This window comes from Lagopus muta, chromosome 8 (genome assembly GCF_023343835.1).
Source record: "Lagopus muta isolate bLagMut1 chromosome 8, bLagMut1 primary, whole genome shotgun sequence".
NCBI lineage: Eukaryota > Metazoa > Chordata > Aves > Galliformes > Phasianidae > Lagopus > Lagopus muta.
In genome coordinates this window covers 19,056,850-19,076,193 of record NC_064440.1, presented here as the reverse complement: position 1 = coordinate 19,076,193, position 19,344 = coordinate 19,056,850, and the positions used below count along the sequence as shown (strand labels likewise).

Genomic DNA, 19,344 nt, shown 5'->3' with positions numbered 1-19,344 from the left:
CCAAAGTACAGGCACAGCAGAGCTGGATTTCTTTTTGTGGTAGATCAGAGATTCAGGCTGGGAGGGCATATTTCTTTCTGTTATTGTCAACCTTTTTTGTATTTAATAACTACCTTTCCCCTGCACAGTAAGTCAGTACATCACACAGAAGGCACTGTGTTGGAAGAAAACACTGCACTGCATATATTAAGTGCTGCACTTTCTATTTTGGTACCTTTGCTCTGAGCTCTTTTTAGGGAAGTACTATAAAAATTTACAGACTTAAGTACTTCGGGGAATTTTGAAGGTTCTTTTATGAATTTTAGCCATCATTTTCACTTAAGGTAGAGTGGGAAGCTGCATCATCATAGTTTTGTTGATGTAATTTGATGTTTTTAGTATGGGATTTCTTTATTTGTTAATTGGCAAGAACTTCCAACAGATTTATATTCCCTAACCATGGAAATGAGCACTTATAATAAAAATAAACACTTTAACTTTTATGATTTTATATGTAATACCAGGATTACTATGGAGAAAGTGAACTGAAAGACAACAGATGCTGATATGATCTTCTATGTTAGGAAGTTGAGACTGCCACCTACTGATTTGTCTTTTTTTTTTCTTAAACCTATTAGCTCCATGAAAAGTGCATCTACTTCTTTGAAAAGACTGTTCATTTTGGTAGTAGAGGAAGAGCCTTTCAAAATTGGTTTCTGCCAACTGATACTTCCTCTTGGCAAGATTTAAAAAAAAAAAAAAGTAATTAATTGTAAGAGAGTTTAAAGAAGTTTATGTTGGACTCAACTAATGAAAATCCTTTACATCATTAGTTGACTGGAGCCTTGAGAAATCTCAGGTTAGTGGTAGAGGTTAGTTCATAATTTATCATAGTTGTGTGTATCTCTCATAATTAATCTCCTGTTTTAATTTTAAGATTTATGGGAAAATCATATTAAGAGGCTAAAAAAATAAAGTCAAATTAATTCTTACGTAAGTAGACATATGGTGAGGTACATTCAGTCTTTTTTTTTCTTTTTTTTCTGTACAGCAGCTGTATCAGACTTGATTTGGTTGTGGAATGTCGGCCACATTCACCCTTTTCATTACCATTTTCAACAGAAATCTTATTGTAAAATCCTGTAGGTATGAATATCCAGTGCTCTAGCAGCCACACATGCGTAAATGCCATCTACCTCCTGGGGTAACTGCCACCCACTTCAAAGGAAATGCCATGCGCAGGAAGACATTTCTGTAGAGCTCTTATAAAATACTAGTTTCTTTATTAGGAAGATAATGTTGCCTTATGATGTCTTTGTTTCTATAGGCTTGTTACCACAACTGATAGGTGTTGCTCCAGAAAAGGCTATTAAGCTAACTGTACGTATCTTTTTTTTTTCCTGACATCTTTTTGTTTGTTAACAAACACAGGATTTGTTTCCTAAAATGTGTGAAAGATGACCACTTACAAGCACTCTAATAAATATGGTTACAGATGTACTTGATATAGGTTAATAAGGAGGAAGGATACCTTTAAATTGTGTGTAACGTATTGTATCTTCATTAGGTTAATGACTTTGTCAGAGACAAATTTACTAAGAGAGATGGTTCCATCCCACTCCCTGCAGAGATCCTTGCTGGAGGCTGTGTAAGTATCTATCCTGTACTGTTTGTTCCTAGGAATAATTCATTCTCAGTAATGTGCAGTACACTTGGAATGACAGTTATGTGTGTGCTTTGCTCACTTGAATGTAACTTTTTTTTCCGATTTACAAAAACTGGAAAAGAACTTTTTCTCTTTGGGAAAGCTGCATAATTCTGAGTTCCCTTGGAATTATGTGTTTTAACAACTTCTGGCCTACTACATAGCTTTTATTTTGTGGTGTTTGTATTTACAGAAGAAGCTTCTGTGCGACTACATTCTGTACTTTTGCTTAGGGTGATGTTCAGGGTTAGTTTGCAGAGAGATAGATAGTCCTCATGGATGGATTATGGGAATCACGAGTTTGCTTCCAGAAGGGGAAAAAAAAAGAAAAAAGGGTAGACAGAAAAAGCAACTGTTTGTTCATGAAGTTTTCAAAAGGAAAAGAAACACTCTTTAACTTGCCATGTGCGATTCTCTTGTTGATTTGTGAAAATGTGAGAAAACTGAATGATGTAGTCTTATCTTTCGATAACAAGTTTGAGTGAATTTTTAGTTTAAGTTACTTCATATAAAGGTAGCATATACGTGATTGAAGTGAGCGAGGTCATCGTTGTGTCTGCAAGTCATCAACTGCCTATAAAAGCTTTGTGGGGAATACTGTGGGGAATAATTGACACTTTTTGCTTGTTTTTGAAGGTAGTAAATGCCATGTTTATGCTATGTAGTAATGTGTATGTATAATCTTAGCATCTATCATCAGAGTAGACATTTTATCTGTGAGATACTGAATTTTATTTAACTAATAAGGGGTTTCCATTCCTTGGAAGTTTGAAGGCAGTAGAATGAGAAATAGCAAAGTTGATTTATATTTCCATCTACTTTATCTTGACCATGGATTGTTGGCGCTTTTAAATTTATTTTTATATATATGTATTTTTGCAATACTAGAAAAACACCAGGAAGGTAAGAATATGGATATAAGGAGTATTTGAAAAATATGTTTCATTGAGTGGACATCTTGAAACTTAAAAATTCTTTTTTTTTTTTTCCTCCTTATTGTAACACCATCAGTTTTTTATCAGAATCTTTCTTTAACTTCTTAAAAGCAGATTTATAGCATCTTTGTTCTCCCGGCAAGGTTAAAGGCTAGGTAGATGCTGACTACATCCGTTGTGTAAATGTAGGTAAAAACAAATAATGTTTTCACTGAGATTGAGAACTCTAATTCAGTGGATCTCCAAGCAAGCTGTAAATGATTGGAATTGGTATTAATGATAGGTTTTTTGGTTGTTTGTTTTTTTTTTTTTTTTTTTTTTATGCATTGGCTAATTTCATTTGTGAGATTCACTAAGAGCTGTTAACCCTATAAAATGTTTAAATCTTCAGTTAGTTTCCTTTTGTAGAAGGGAGCACTAATAACTTCCAGTTGAGTAGGCTGACAAGCTGGTAAAAAACCTCCTCAGCTTACAACAAACCTGGGGCAGAAAGGTTGTTGACCTCTGCAAACTTTTAATTCAAAGAAGCAGCCCTGAAGGGAGGCTGCTTATAGTTCTGCCTGATTGAATTTGGCAGCCTGGTACATGCTTGAGTCTTCACCTGTCAGTGTACAAAGTTTATTTTCTGAGAAATGTGAGAAAGCAGCTGTGATGTATAGCTAGCAAAAGACTAACCTTTCTTCTGGAAAGCACATACAGATCATTTATAACAGAAGCAAATACAATTCATTAGTATTCTTCTCTCTGTTATGCTTAAATCCACTGTTTAAATCAAACATCTCATACTCAGTTACTATTTTTACATTATTTTATACTGAAATTATAATACTAAACATTATTGACTTTACAGGCTTTTCTGCTTCTTGATAGGTACTCCTTTTTCAAAGTACATTTTTATTGTCTTACTGTAGTGAATGTACAAAAATCAGGGAGAAATTTTAGTTTCAGATAAGCTGTCCAGACACAACCCTTTCTAGGAGCTGATTGTTGTAGCTGGTATTGTCTTCCAAAATTATCACAGAATTGCAGGGGTTGGAAGGGGAACTCAAGAGATTGAGTCCAACCCCTGCTAAAGCAAATGCCCTACAGTAGGCCACACAGGTAGGCTTCCAGACGGGTCTTGAATATCTCCACAAGTGGAGACTCCACATCCTCCCTGGGCAGCCGGTTCCAGTGCTCCATCACCCTTACCATAAAGAAATTCTTCTGCAGTTTGTATGGAACTTTCTGTGTTCAAATTTTAGGCCACTGCTCCTTGTTCTATTATTGTACATCACCAAGAAGAGCCTGGCCTCATCTGTTTGCCTCCCACCTCCCTTTAGATATTTATTAACATTGATCAGATCTCTCACTCAGTCTTTTCCCCAGGCTGAACACACGCAGGTTACTCAGCCTTTTCTCATACGGGAGATGATCCAGGCCCTTTATCATCTTTGTGACCCTCTGCTAGACTCAGAGTAGATGGGAATACTTTTTTTGTTCTAGCTGGGAGTATTTTAGATAAAGTTGGCTTCTGTAGGGCACATGCTGGGCACAGTTTAGCAACCTCATGGTTGTTTTAATTTCTTTGCGGCCTTGTTTGGATTATCCAATAATCTTACCAGCTGATGACTTTCCTATTTGCACTGATATATTTTTTTAAATGTCATTTTAGCTATTTCACTTCCTAAATACTAGAATCATTAATACGAAGCACATAAAGCTTATTCTAAATGTCTGAAAGGATTAATTTACTGAAACAGTAGCAACATAATTGTTTCTGTCCTCTTTCTCCTCAGCTTTTTCATCCTCAGTTTGACATCTTTTTTTTCATATTGACTTGCTTGGAAATAGTGTTGATATTCTCATTTACTGTGTTCATTGTGTTCTGCTTTTTTACAAAATATTACGAGATAACCAACAGTTACATCCAAGGAACTGCCACTAGCAACCTTAATCCCTTTCTATGTGCTGGGGCGGACAAGCTTTCTCTTCTGGAGATACTACTTTTCTTCCTCATCTTTCCGCAATTCTATTCCTTCTCTCTCTGTTAGCCCAAAATTATGAGTTACCATGACATTGTTTGGCTTTTATCTATCCAAAATTGTTTCTACCATCTGGATTTAGGTAGCTTGTGGCTTCTTAATGTCTTGACAAATGTTAATAAATCAGCAAACTCTCAAGTAGGTAGAAAGATGGGATATGTTGTTATGCTGATAGTATATTATGAAAAGAATGCATTCAAAAAGTGCTTTTCACCTCCTTATAACCTCAGAAAAAGCAGGTTATTATACCTATGTGTAGCTCTCAGAGATGTTCTTACTACCTTTGACCCTCACTTGTCTATGTTTAGCATTGACTCTTCTCCTGATTAACAGCAGTAATGTTCCTTTTCACCATTTCTATGTGTAATGGATGAGCAGGCTGTTTTTTAGGTGTTTTGTATGAGCAGAAACCTTCCACACCTACCTTCTTGCAAGCAGTGCAGAAGCACATTGTGTGCAACACTGTCCACAGTCAGGAATAAACAAAATTGTGGTGAGGAGGCAGAAGCAGCAATGAAAGTAGTGCAGCAGACCCAGCAAATTCTCCTCTCTGGATGGCACTGCTGTATCAAAGCCTACTTGTGGTATTACAGTCCTGTGAGACCCACAAATGGGGACAGCTAAAACCTTTGATGTTAGGATGGCAGTGCTTCCAGGCATCCTGTGTATGGCGCTCAGCATCCTCAGCTCTGCAAGAAGTACTGTATCATCCCGCAAAGGGGCAACCAACAGAATCAGCATCTGCATTAGGAAGATATTAATTTTTTTCTCAACTGCTGTAAGATTTTGGAATAAACTCCTATCCTCAGTAAAAGGGAAAATCATAAATCTCATAGCTGTTACCAGAGACATCCACCCAAGCACTGGCCTATTTATTACGGTCAGCTGCCTGCCAGTCTTCCTTCCTTACTGCAGGGCAGGGACCCCCCGCAGTCAGCCAGTGCCCTGTGTTTCTTGAAATGTACCTGCTAGCCTCTGGGCAATGTAAATGCCATTGGGGAGTGCAGGATCTGCTCTGTCAAAGCCCAAATATTCCCAGCTGCTCTCAAGTTGTGTCTGTATTGGAAGTCTGCAAAACAACTGCGTGGGGCAGCTCAGTTACACCAGTCAGGTCATACCTGTCAAGGAAAAGGTTTTGGTCACTGATGGATGAAACTGATATCCCATCTTCCTACCTTCCTGAGAGTTTGCTGGTTTCTTAATCAGTAGCAGCACTATCCACACTTCCATATGTATAGATAAAACAATTTCTTTCCCTACTGTTACTGTAATTAATTGAATTTCAGTGTAATTTAGTGATTAGCATTTCTGCCTCTGGAGTTTTCAACTACTGTTAGGTAGTAGGGAGACTGAGTTGGGCTTTGGTGATGCTTTCCTGTATCCTGACAAGAGCTGGGGAAACAGAAAACTCATACCTAATATGGATAGTGCTACTCAAAGAAACTCACCTGCATGATCCATGTTAGGCTAGGTGCTGTAGGGCAACTGTTCATCCTCAGCTGAGCCATATAAGTTGACATCTGATGTTGTATAAGTGATTCGTAAGTACTGCCACAGTAGATGAAAATGCTGTAATTTTGAGCTGCAGTTCCTATGATTTACATTGGAAAAAATAGATTTTTCCATCAATGGGAGTGTGCGTGGGACTTAACATTTCAAGTGGATGAATTCCATTTAATGTGAAAGACGTTTCCGACTTGTGCTGCAGGATGTGAGGTGAGGTGCCAGAAGGAAAAGGGCTGAGAACTCTTCTTGAAGGTGTAGGCAGTGCATCTGTTGGTGATTAGGAGTGGGTGATGTGTGTGTGTGTTTGCCTATACATATAGAAAGAGGTCCCAGAATTTACTTGTCAGGATGCTGCTCCTCAAAGTCTTGAAGGTAGATATTGTACATCTTTTCATATGCTTTAGGCAGGTAAAGTTAGGAGAAGAATTAAATGTTGCTGCTTTGCCTTCTGTTGCAGACATTTAAACTTACAGAGAAATGTACTGTTTAGTAAAAGAGACAGTAAGTTTACTGTGGGTGCATGAGCTATGGAAGTCTGTCCTTGAGAAAGAAGTGCAAGTTCTTTGGATGTGTTTGAAGTAGTCTGTTTTAAGCAGTGTCTTATTTTAATTGCTTCTATGGGGTATGGTTGTGGTCCAGGATGTGGCGGTTTCAGAAAGGAAGGAAGGAAGGGCTCAAAATAGGCCTCTCCCCCTTTGTAGCATATGCCTCTGGGTGGAATTGGAAAGGGCAAGAGGTCTCATGTTGCAGGGTCATTTGTGTATTTCCTTCAGCCTTTGGCATGTCATGAGGCGTTTGCTGTGGGATCTCAAACTACATCTTTTCTCTCATAACCTTTGCTGTCAGATTTAGTTCCTTTATTTGCTCCTTGCAGAGTTATTTTACATGACATTAAGGTTAAGTAGAAGCTTTTATTACTGGTATTTTTGATGTGTATGAATAACCTCCATTCAGAAACAAATTTGTCAACCTTTTTTTAAGTGTCTGTTGTAATTTAAAAGTGAAAGAAGATTTTCTTGAGGAAGAAATCTAGATTTAGTTCACCTTCTGTGAAAGAAATTCAAGGACCGTAGTGTGTGTATATGTCTGCACGTGTATTTAAAAAACATAGCTGACAGCTGAAATAAGGTACTTTGAGAATGAATGATGGTGATTGCCAGTGATTTGCACATAAGCAGGGAGATTTGTATTGCAACTCTGCACACCGCCAGTTTGTTTTTGGTTTGAGAGCCTTTGTGTCTTTCTCTTCTGCATCCACTTCTGAGGCACTTCCTGTGCTGCTGGGGAACCCAGGCAATGCCTTTCCTCCACCTCATTCTTCATCAGACACAGAAACATTTTCTTAAAAACAGAACAAAATCAACAGCCCTCCCATTCACTTCTTAAAAAGCACACAATAAAAAAGTGGTTTTTCTTGTGTTGTATGTTATCTGTATGTGTGATGTGATAGGGATCTCATTCGTTCCCAAAGCTGAATTTGGTGTAGACCTTTATGTGAATTGAGTTGTTCCTGTGCAGAAAAGTTTGCTCCAGACATAACCGTATGAAAGGGTGAGGCTTGGGCAGAAGCCTGTATTGCTGACAGGCAGCGTTTCAATGTGTGTCTTGATGGTTATTGCTCTTTAAGAAAGCTGGATGTGAGAAGTTTGTCAGCACCGAATACACAATGTTCAAAACAATTGAAGAGCTTTCTAAGAGGTTTCCTACTGATAAGTTAAGGTTTTTCTTATATTTTTTTTTTTACTCAGTCATCTGCTTATCAAGTCATTTAATATTGTTATATGTAATTCTCTATTGACGGCATAAAACTGGTAACACTTCAGTACTACTACTAAAATATGAAAAAAGTTCTGTTTAGAGTCTTATCTGTTCATTCGTGCATCAGAATGGGCTGAGAGCAGAAGAGGGAGGCAGCTGTGCACCTAGGGGAGGAGGAGGCTAAATTGCAGGAAGCTTGAATTCTGGGCAGAAATAGAGATGTTTACCAATTGGCCTATTTGTGTTTCTTTGGTGGGTGTTAGGCAAATAGGAAGAGTTATTTTGGCTGGTCTTCAGGATGTGCTAATTTGCAACAGATTAAAAATAAAAAATAATTGAATTTCATGTATTTAAACAAAGAATGCATATTAAATAGGCAGGTAGCAAATAAACTTTTATGATGTACTGTAAGTAAGAGTATGTAGTAAGAGTATTCTGATTTATGTTTTATCCAAAGTATAAAAAAGAATGTAAGGAAACTATAAACAGTGGAAGTTGTTCTTCTGTTTAATGTAATGTGGAAAAAAAAAAATTGGTTATTGTTTAACAGAACTTGCCAGATGAGAATTATGTGTTTATTTGTATTGAAACTTTTCCAAGTGGGACGGCCATTTCTTCTTACACACATAGATCTGTACTAACTGGAAATGAAAAGGTAACATGGGAAGTAAATAAGGTTGGAAGAACAGTTTTGGATGTGAGTGGTGTCAGGGAACTGAGAAAAGATTATGCATTAAGTCCAGGAAACAGAGAAGATGGGGTCAGTTTGTCCAGTCTGGGAATTCCCAACGGTCTTCCAGACAGTTGCAGTAAAGATAGTTAATCAGAGGTTGATCTGCCACTCTTTGGGTCAAGGATTTCGAATGTCCGTACTGACTGAGGTATCTTACACTTGATGAGTGCAGATTTTGAGACCTCCATCGCACAGCCAGTACCAGAGTGCTCAGAGTGTTCCTCGTTCTCTGTAAGAGCTATTGAGGTCCTTTTCTCAAATCTAAAATAAGTTTCCAACTTCTAAGATGTGCTCCCAGGCAAACCTCAGTTCTGCCTGTTGCTGCGGTGCAGAAGATGTGCTATAGCAGAGACATAACAGAAAGGATTAGTGTTAATTAGTTCTGAATCAATTAGGGAACAGCAGGAGGCGGGATAGTGAACTGACCAATGATTTTTTTCTTAATTTTTATTTTTTTTCTGCACATGCCCTCAGTTTTACAAAGCGAGTTTCTTTCGTGGGCAACCTAGAAGTGGAAAAAAGGAAGCTTTAATTACAGATATTGTGCATCTTTTTCTTCAGTCAAGTGTGATGGGTTTACTGAGTAGATCAAGACTATGAGGGGCTTTCAAATGGGGAAGAAATGCTTTTTGAAGTTGGTTGTATTCAGGTGGCTGCATTTTAGAGAACAGTTCTTAAATGGGCAAAGAGGGTCCAGAAAGAAGGGGAAGAAGAAAGTTTAGTAAAATTCAGCTGTTTTGTGCTGAACCACTTCTCCAGATTTCAAGTGTAATATTTACCTACAGTGTACCAAAGAGAAATCTGTTCATGTCATGTTAAATAGGTGCTCCTGAAATGAAACTGTCAGATGGAAACTGAAACGTACTTCTTTGGAAGTCGTTGGTTGAAGTGCAGAATTTAAAGGTGCTCTGCAGCTCCATTGCTAGGAAGAAGGAAGCAAGGCAGTTCTTCAGTCCTTCTAACAGGACTGCATGTGGAATGCCATGCTCAGCTCTGAGAAAGATAGGGCTCCTGTTTGTATCTGGTATCATAATTTCAAATGTTACTCTTCCTATTTAAATTTTATATTTTGTTTCCAATTAGGAGAATTATGGCCTACTAAACAAAACTCCAAACACCTTTTCTAATTATTTAAAATTACACCATTAAATGCAAATTTACTTTATGAACAGCAACACCACTAAATGCTAATAGCATGTCTACGCATTGGTGATGGATTATTATTAAATAAACATAAGGTCTTCTTTGTAAGTGTTTGATGCCCTATCAGTGCAAGTCTAATCATTGTTGTAGGGTAGTGTTTAGTGCAGTAGCTGATAGATTTTTTGTGCAGTCTCATGACTTTTAGGAAGTGATGTGAAGGAGAATTGCAGAGGGAAACCAAATCAATCCACTTCAGTGGAATATAAACATATGAATGTAAGAATTTGTGTGAATCAGAATTCTGTACATAACCATGATTTCTGATGTGGGCTTTTAACCTCCAGACAAGTGCTTTATTAACTCTCACTCGTGGGTTTTTATTTGAGAATATGAGCCAATGCATTGAGAGGTGAAGGCAGTCTGCACCTTGCAAAGTCAGCATGTCACCACATGCTCCAATAATGCAATTTGCTTTCTTTTTCTTTGGGTTTGCAGGCAGGAGCTTCCCAGGTCATCTTCACTAATCCACTGGAAATTGTAAAGATTCGGCTGCAGGTAGCGGGAGAAATTACTACAGGACCCAGAGTCAGTGCCCTCTCTGTCATGAAAGATTTAGGCCTTCTTGGTCTCTATAAGGTATGTGTTTCTGCTCTAAGTGGTTTCTTTATAGCTCTGCTAACCCATTTTATGTTAAACTTTTACAGTGTTGAAACAAAGACTGTGTTAAAAACAAAAGAAACCTTTTGAATTTAGAACCAATTTCTTCCTGCAGGGCAGCCCCACCATGGAAAACTGAAGAAAACCCACTTCTATATTAATGGCAGTGGGATGCATAAAAGTATTCCCCCTTTCTGTCCTCTGGGCTTTTATACCGAGCTACAGGGAGTCCTGTATTGCAGACCTGCTGGCTTCCAGTACTGATAATTTCATTTGGTGGGGTTTTGTGAGAAGTTTCTTTACCTTTCCTGTGTGTTTTTCTTACATTTATTTTGAATCTCCGTTATCTCTATTGTTATCTTTACAGCAGGATATTCTCTTTGTCTTAATAATTTGATGGCAGCGAAACAGTGGTGCAGTTTAGCAGGATTCAGATTTTTAAGAAGTTAAATGGTGGGATTTGTCAATAACAAATTCCACTTTAAAAAAAGCCCATACTATACTGTACTTCAACAGAGTGCCAGTCAACAGATTCCTTCCCTGCAGGTACACTTACTACCATCATTACAGATCAGATGTAATGGAGCAGAAGCTATTAGTTTTCTTAAACAAGGAATAGTATTTCTTGCTGAATCTTCTGCCAGCACAAGGGGTAATACACAAATTCAGCACTTGTATTATCTGTGCACTTACAAAACATTGCTTACCTGATTTGTCATAGGCCTGTAATAATAGTACAGAAATGTGCAAATTTATTTCTGGAGCTGAACCTTTTGCTTTGAATTCAATAAATCAGATTAACAACCATTACATTTCCCAAAGATCACAGATGTTTTGATACATGGGACAAAGTTATCATTTCTCTTTGTAGTAATTCAACAACTGAGCTTACTAAAAATTCTGCAGAAATTAGGATTGCATTATCTTTTGTGAGTAATTGCACAAACACATTTAGAGCATAAACTACCTGCATGGAAATGACTGAGGGCACGAGATTCTCTGTACCTGGAGTCCTGCTTCAGCCACACAGGGTTTGTAACAGGTGCTGTTTCTGCTGTTCCACTACATCTCACTGCGGAGGGGGACAGGTCTCAGCTGGGCCCATTGTGTGGAGGCTGCTGCCTGGAGTATAGGGTACCAGAGTTCTCATTTGGAAAGGATGTTATTTTTGTAACACGCATGCTTTCAGGGTATGTGGATGAGATTTTTGACATTTTGTTGGTTGTTTGAGCTTTGCACTGAAGGAGTTATTTTTCAGTTAGTAAAAGACTGATGACTGGAGTTACCTAAAGAATAATATTAAATGTTTTGTTAGGAGTGTTCCACTGTTTTTACAGCATACAGACTTCTTTTAAGGCATTGTTTTGTGCCAGGTTTTTGCCAGGAGCTGCTTCTAACAGTGTTCTCCTCACTGAAAGCCTCCCATTTTGCAGTGGTTTCCCTTTTTGGTGCAGCTTACTTACTCAGCTTCGTGATCATCTGTGCAGAGCAGTATGAGGTGTTACAAACCTAAATGGTATTTTAGTGATGATTTTGAGTTTGATGGAAAGAATGACATGCAAGGACTTATCTCACTGCTTCTGTGGTTGTGGGTCGTTGTGAGAAAGACATCAGGACGGACCTTGTTGCTCTCTCTGTTGTGTTTGGACACATCAAATATAAAAGGTAGTTATCCTAGGTACTGATGTCAGAATTATTGTTGCATAATGCTTAATAAACTTATATGTGAACCTTGAATCATCCTTACTCTAGAAGCCTGCTTTAGTTTTTTATTTGAGTTCAGTTCCACATCTTCTGTTCCCTGAATTAGTTTATTTTCTGTGTTGTTTACCTGGTAGATCAAGAGAGCTGATGCTTCCTGGGCTCTGGGTATCAATTTTAACCTTATTTACAAAATTTATTTTTATTACATCTGTTTTCTGCATGACAGGGTGCCAAAGCTTGTTTCCTCAGAGACATTCCCTTTTCTGCAATCTACTTTCCTGTTTATGCTCATAGCAAACTGATGCTCGCTGATGAAAATGGCCATGTGGGAGGGCTTAATCTCCTTGCAGCTGGAGCCATTGCAGGTAATTTTTTTCTTTCAGTAAGTAATATTTAATATTCATTCGGTAGCCCCATATAAAGGAAGGGTATGGTACTATTGTGTCTGATTTAATCTAAATTTGATCACTGTTATCCTTAGTGGGAGGCGATGTAATTTTGATGAGAGCTAATTACATTTGCATAATGTGGATAAACAGTGTAATGCAGCTCAGCAACTTGTAGTCAAATTTGATCTGTCTGTCTCAATGGGGTTTTACTTGTTACTGTGCTCTCTGAGTTGAAGGCTAATTTGAATCTTTGATGAACATAAAATGAGATACCATAAGAGCTAAGAAGAAAATGACTTACTTGGGTTTGGATTCCTGAATAGCTGAGAGGAAACTTAGTTCAAAGGCAATTGCCAAAAACAGGGCGTTAGTTTGTAAAGAAGCTGAGGCTGAAGAATCACATTGTGAAATGTAAAATATTTTAAAGGCTTCTAAAAAATGTTCAATAAGAACAGAATTAAGTGACGGTGATCGGTAAGTTGCTTTTGCTGATTGGCATGCATTGTAAAACACTGGATATAGGAATTGTAGTGATGGTTATTTAAGAGGATGCAGAAGGGCAGATCCTGTTAAGATCAGCAGTGTGGAAACCATAGAACTGTAGGAATCATTAGGGTTGGAAAAGACCTCTAACTGCAACTCATCCCTGCCATGCCTTTAACCACGTTCCTTAGTGCCACATCTCCACAGTTCTTGAACACTTCCAGATGGCTGCAGCCTCTCAGTTGTGAACCAGTCAGTGTTGTCTTCTGTGTAGTTTAGAAACTTCCTTGGGTGGGACGGGCCTTTGTTACTGGTTGCAGCTGTGAGGATTAGTTGTGTGTATGTTTGTCAGTTGTGAGCAGCCTGTGTGTGAGTCCCACAGTGACAGTGACAAGTGCAGAGCTTGGCTACACCTACTCTTTGCTGGTTGGGTCTTTTCTAGTGTCAGAGGGAAGAGAGAGACCAGCTGGGAAACCAGTAACAGAGCTATAGCCCAGATTGCTCTCACATAATGCAGGAGTGTCTATCTTGCTGCACTCACAGAAGTACATACAAATATTATCAACTTCTTTCTCATAATACTCATCTTTTAGTTTTAGATTGTGAACTTCACAGCTTCTCTTTGCTCTTTGCTTTGTTGGTGTTTCTGGGTCAGTCAGATACTAAGTAATGAACGCTATTAAAAATGTGTTTAAATCTCATAGGCCTGGTTTCTATAGCTTGTACAGGAATCCGCCTTTCCAAATGCACATTTCAGACTCCTGATTGCTTCATCTATTCCTGTTACGCATGCGCAGCAGGGAAGAGCACACACTGAACGTACATGCTTGCAAGGGAAAGTCTACGTATGGTTGGCTTAACTACATTGTTCCCATTCATTTTAACATACTCTGAATTATCAGTGACACTTGTGAGTGTACGATCCCCTAATAAAATCAGTGACTTATTACACCTTTATTTCAATATTAACCAGAAGTAAAAGTTCAACAATATCAAAATTAAATTCAAAATTCCAAATGAGTCAGAAAACAGTTCCTCTTCATGAGGATGGAATTTTTACAGTATTCAGAAGTATTCAGAGATGCCTTAAATAACACAGGTTTTTACTGTGGAGTACGTTTCTGAAAACTGTCTCCTTTCCTCTGAATAGAAAGCTGAGTGGTGCCTTGGAAGTGCAGACATGCCCTTCCATTGAAGTTGGCTAACATCACCCTGCTGGTACAAAGCAGGCTTGTAAAGCACCTTCCTTGTCCTGTCTTGTCATGGCTTGCCTAATTGAAGCAAGCAGCATCTGTTCTACAAAACAGCCCAAACAGCAGTAAAGAAATAATTCTTTAGAATCGGTATTTCAAGTAGTAGTTTCCTTACTAACACCTTAAACATGGGGATGGATTGGATTCAGGTTCTCAGGTGAATTGTCTGTATAATTTGCAAAGTATTTTGTGGACTATGCAAGTAAAGTAAGGTGGCACAGCTGAGTTTTGTCATAGACAGACCTCCTTTCCGATTTCATATATAACATATGTGTGAGTTTAAAAATGCTTCATCTACTTGATGGGATGTTGAGAGAATCACTGTTAATATTTCACTGTTATTATTTTCTTTACTCTCGGCTATAGCCTTTAAGCTTGGAAGAAATGGAAGGATAATACCAACAGTTATATTAGCTTCAAGTATAAGAACTTGCATTTTTAGTAACGTCCAATTCTTGCAAAAAAAAATTCAAGTTTGCCATTGTATATTTCAGTTAGAGGAGTTTCATCTTTTACAAGAATCTTTGTGCAAATTAAATGTGGTTTTCTTCTAAAAGGTGTACCTGCTGCTTCTTTGGTAACCCCTGCTGATGTCATCAAGACAAGACTGCAAGTGGCAGCTCGCGCCGGTCAGACAACATACAGTGGAGTTATTGACTGTTTCGGAAAGATTCTAAGGGAAGAAGGCCCTTCGGCTTTTTGGAAGGGAGCTGCAGGTGAGAAATGTGTATTGAATATCATGACTGACCCCACTTGTCCGAATTAGTACCTGCTGCTGTTCTGGAGCAGTATTTAGAAGGCCTGATTCCAAACAATGTAACTTTAATGTTCTGTTACAAAATGCTCAGCTTCTCGCCTGAGAAACTGCCTTTTGTTTAACACTGTAACTTGCAATACTCAACAGCTCGTGTGTTCAGATCTTCGCCCCAGTTCGGTGTTACTTTGGTCACTTACGAACTTCTGCAGAGGTGGTTTTATGTCGATTTTGGAGGCCTGTAAGTCAAACATTTGCTTTTTAACTTGCAATAGGTATCTGCAAGGTTCAAAAATCTTACTTTTTTCAAGCATGGTACCACCTAAAGTTGGTGGTTTTGTGCAGCAGTTGTAGTATGAGCCAGATAAGTCCCTCAGCCTTTTGTAATTAATAGAGTGGAGCTTAATCACATGCTACTTCTAAACAAGTGAAGAGATTAAAAAATATATGTATTTTAATACATTCCATAAAACTTGTCTTTCTAGTGTAGCAAGATATTTTGTCCTTCTTACCTGCACCATAGGAAGTTAAAAGTTGTTCTCACTTGCCCATTAAGCAGCACTGTGAACCACCCCCACCTTTTCTAAATAGTGGAAAAGCTTTCTCATTTTCTTCCTTCAAACAGCAAACCTTCTGGATCAGAACCTACCCCGAAAACTCGAATTTCGGATCTTCCTCCCGTTAACCCTGAACACATAGGCGGATACAGACTTGCTACAGCTACATTTGCCGGTATAGAAAATAAATTTGGTTTGTATCTTCCCAAGTTTCGATCTTCTGTCACTGTCTTAGCTCAACCACAAAGTAGCAGCTGAATCCCAAAGAGACATTTCAGCCTCTGAAAGTGATGCAGTGCTAGAAATTCACAAGAATAGTACTGTTTTTTTCCAGTCAGCTGCATGTTTTTCTTGCTGAACTGAGATTGCTAATCAAATTACTCCTTTCTAATATTGATATACACACATTTACCTGTTTCTGAACTAGTTGCACATAAACTGACTAAAGCTTTGGGTCTATGCCTTGTTTTTAACAAGTGGCATGAATGTGTTAAGCCTAAGCTTTGCCTTGCACAGCTTGCATTTAATGTTACTGTACATATTGTACATCTTTGTACAGAGACATCATGGCATCTCTACACATTTATATAATGGATATTGCAGTTTGAAATGTACAGAATGTTTGGAAGGCTTTTTGTTAAGACTCATGTGACAATAAAGTATTTAAAACCACTTAAGTCAGTTTATTCCTTCCTGGCTATAGAGAAGTTGTCCAATATGATTTTTCTTCTCTGCAGATTTCAGACTAAAGGTTAAGGATTAGATGCAGCCCTTTAATGAACGTATGGTGCAGTATGTAGCCTCTGCAGGAATGCCATTTACTCTGACCTAGTTACAGCAAACGTATTAAGACGCAAGGTACTGGCTTGTAAGTATAAAAGAACACAGTACTTAGATGAGCACATGCAGTGTTTTATTTTACAGCACTGTTTTGCAACAAAGAATTCTCCCAAAGCACATGATAATACCAATTCTGTATTAGATCTTACCTCTATGGTAGCATATCTAAAGTATGAAATATTTGTCCATTATTAAAAGACTCATGATTTTTTTTTGACAGGATTACTTGGAGCATTTGTCTTTGAGTAGCAAATTGCACTAAAGTAGTGCAATAGCTCTGGTACTACCACATTCCAAATCAGAACTACAGGGGATAGTACAGGGGAACTAAGAAGCTGTGGCCAACTCTCACTGCTGCAATGTATGTCTGGGCAGATCTACATGATCTCTTACATGATCTAGGAAACCAACCTTTTAAATGTTTGACAAATTAATGTTGAATATTACTTAATTCTGATGTCTTTCCTAAGCCAAGTGACATCAGCTGTGCTTCTGATAGTGGAGAGTGAAGTATTGCACAAAGAATAGAAACACCACCTCACCTGCCCAGCAGTTAGTATCTGATTTCTACTACTGTGTGTGAAATAAATAAATGCATAACTGTCCCTATTAACAAAATTCCTTCATCTTCCACTCAGGAAGCCTCTATAACTGTAGCAAAATATGACTGTAGTCCATCTACCCCAGTGTCCAAATGCACAAAGATTCACAGCAGGAGGACAAAGAATTCCAGAGTGGAGAACTTTCTGTAACATTCACTATCTTTCTAGGTAGTTTTTACACTGACAGACTAAGTGACAATATGTTATTTGTATTTTGTTATGTAAAGGAAAAAAAAACAACCAAGAAAGCTCTTCTCATAAACAGAACTGACTTGCTAGACTGAGAATAAATTCCAGTTGGGCAGAATGCAAAGTAAAAGGAAAGGAGAAGTTTGAACTCTTCTGGTTTACTTTTAAACTTAGGATACAGAGAAAACAGTCCTAAGGGAAAAGAAGTTAAACCACCCACAAAGGCAGGAAGAAGGTAGGTGGATTTCCAGCTTTCCTTGTTTAAGTATCACCATCTCCAGTCTTTAGTTTTACAGTTTTATAGTTTCTTTCAGGGTTAAACAGCCAGGGAAACAGTGAGCCCCACTGGTACCAACTATTGCTCAGCCCGTAGCCTCTATGAAGAGTTTTAGTTGGCTTGCAAAGAAGCAGCTTATTAAAAACTGAACTTCAGTTCTAGCTTGTAACCAAGATAAAGCATCTTTTCAATGATGAATAACATTTAGTGAGTTAGACATTACAATACCCTGAATCAGATGTTTGATCTCTTTGCTGTAACATGTATATAACTCTATTAAGTGGTTTTTAGTTTTTTTTTTTTTACTGTTTAAAAAATTACCTACTTTTGCAGTTCTGTAGATACAGGTCTCCTGGGAACACTCTTTCCTTTATCTGTATATTTTATTCTTTTTTCTTCTAAAGAGATACAGACATGTGAAGTACCCACTGGCATTTAATATCAGTCACAACTTGTTGACTGACTGGATCAGCCCTGGAAGGCTTTCCAATGTGAGAACTGCCATAGCTCTAAAACCGGACAGTGCTGCTCCCAGGACGATCATTTACAGTAACTGGCACCACTGCTGGTCTCAACTTTGCAAAGAGGGTTTTAAAACTTGCTTTGATCTGCACATAACCATTTTCTGAATGAGGAACACAAGCAGGAATACAGAACAATACTGCTAAGTTACAAAAAAGTTAAAATCATTTAAAACTAAATCCGTATGATCTATATGTATGCTTCAAGTCTGAAGGAAACGTTATTAAAGGAGAAGTGATGGTATTGAGGGAAGGAGGAGAACCTTCTGTTTGTAAGTATTATTGTGCCTAAGGGGTAAAAATCACCACATGATGTTCTTCATGTATTTCTCAACCAAACAGCTGCTGTTGTAATACTGAAAAAAAAAAAAAAATACAAGGCAAATTTCAAACTGAAGAGCATGACTGTACTGGAAATAGAGGGTAGACTTCTGACAAGCCAACACTGGGGGAAGCCTACAGCCATTTCCCTTTCAAACCCACAGAAGAAGGGAACCTCTTTAAGACAGAACTGCTGCTACAGCTGTCAGTATCTTTATGAACTGCTTGTAATGGAACTGAAACAAAGATACACTCCAAAACCTAAGAAAAACTGTGCAAACAAGAATAAGTTTGAGTAAGCTGGAAAATAAACCTGTATCCCACTTGTGAGCATAAAAAAAAAAATCTTCTGAAAAATCATAGCTTGTAGCAGATTAAGAATGAGAGAAACTAAACTTTAGTTGTTCTGACTTGGATTTAGAGTCCTAAGCTGTCACAGGCATCAGTACTTGTTTAGTGCTTAGCTGGTACAAGTCAGAATACTTGCTTTAAATTATTTAAAAAATCCTGAACCTGAAGCTAACAAAAATAAAAGGGGGAGAAGATGTTTGATGGGAAAGCTTATAATATCCTAGGAGAGGTTTATTAAGAAATACAGCCTTTCACAGAAATTGTAACATTCCATTTCCAAGCTGTTGAGAGGTTTTTGATTCAAAAGAGATGCTAAAAAGCAGCAAGAAAATTTTTCTTTGTCTTCATAAAATGTCTTCATGGAAAAAATGTCTTCATGGAAAAAAAAAATCAGTAGCAAGATTGCGGCTATGGAAATCAATTCAAAATATAGCTCATCATGCTTCAGAAAGGAAAAAACGTTTAACAAGAGTGGCCTTCCTTGTTTTAGCCAACTACCACGATGGGAAGTAAAGGCTGGGAGTGCAAAACTGACATGTGCAGTATAAGTGAAGGCAGGCAGCAGAAACACTCTACTCTGAAACTACTGAAGGGAGACAGATTGGGGGTCAGGGCAGCTCATATAATATTTATTTATGAATCAGTCTCACCCTTTAATGCACC

The 19,344-nt window shown here is 38.0% G+C and overlaps 1 protein-coding gene across 4 annotated transcripts in view; it reads left to right on the top strand.

Annotated features, from left to right (window-relative positions):
* The window catches only part of SLC25A12 (solute carrier family 25 member 12), a 51,032-nt gene extending 32,002 nt beyond the window's left edge, over positions 1–19,030 (top strand). For all 4 annotated transcript variants that reach the window (XM_048952582.1, XM_048952584.1, XM_048952583.1 and 1 more), the window contains exons 12-18: positions 1,307–1,359; positions 1,547–1,627; positions 10,279–10,419; positions 12,371–12,509; positions 14,827–14,985; positions 15,174–15,264; positions 15,649–19,030. In XM_048952582.1, coding sequence (XP_048808539.1) covers positions 1,307–1,359; positions 1,547–1,627; positions 10,279–10,419; positions 12,371–12,509; positions 14,827–14,985; positions 15,174–15,264; positions 15,649–15,838 — 854 coding nt within the window. In that variant the 3' untranslated portion in view covers positions 15,839–19,030. The remainder of the gene's footprint in view (positions 1–1,306; positions 1,360–1,546; positions 1,628–10,278; positions 10,420–12,370; positions 12,510–14,826; positions 14,986–15,173; positions 15,265–15,648) is intronic.
* The last annotated feature ends 314 nt before the right edge of the window (positions 19,031–19,344 follow it).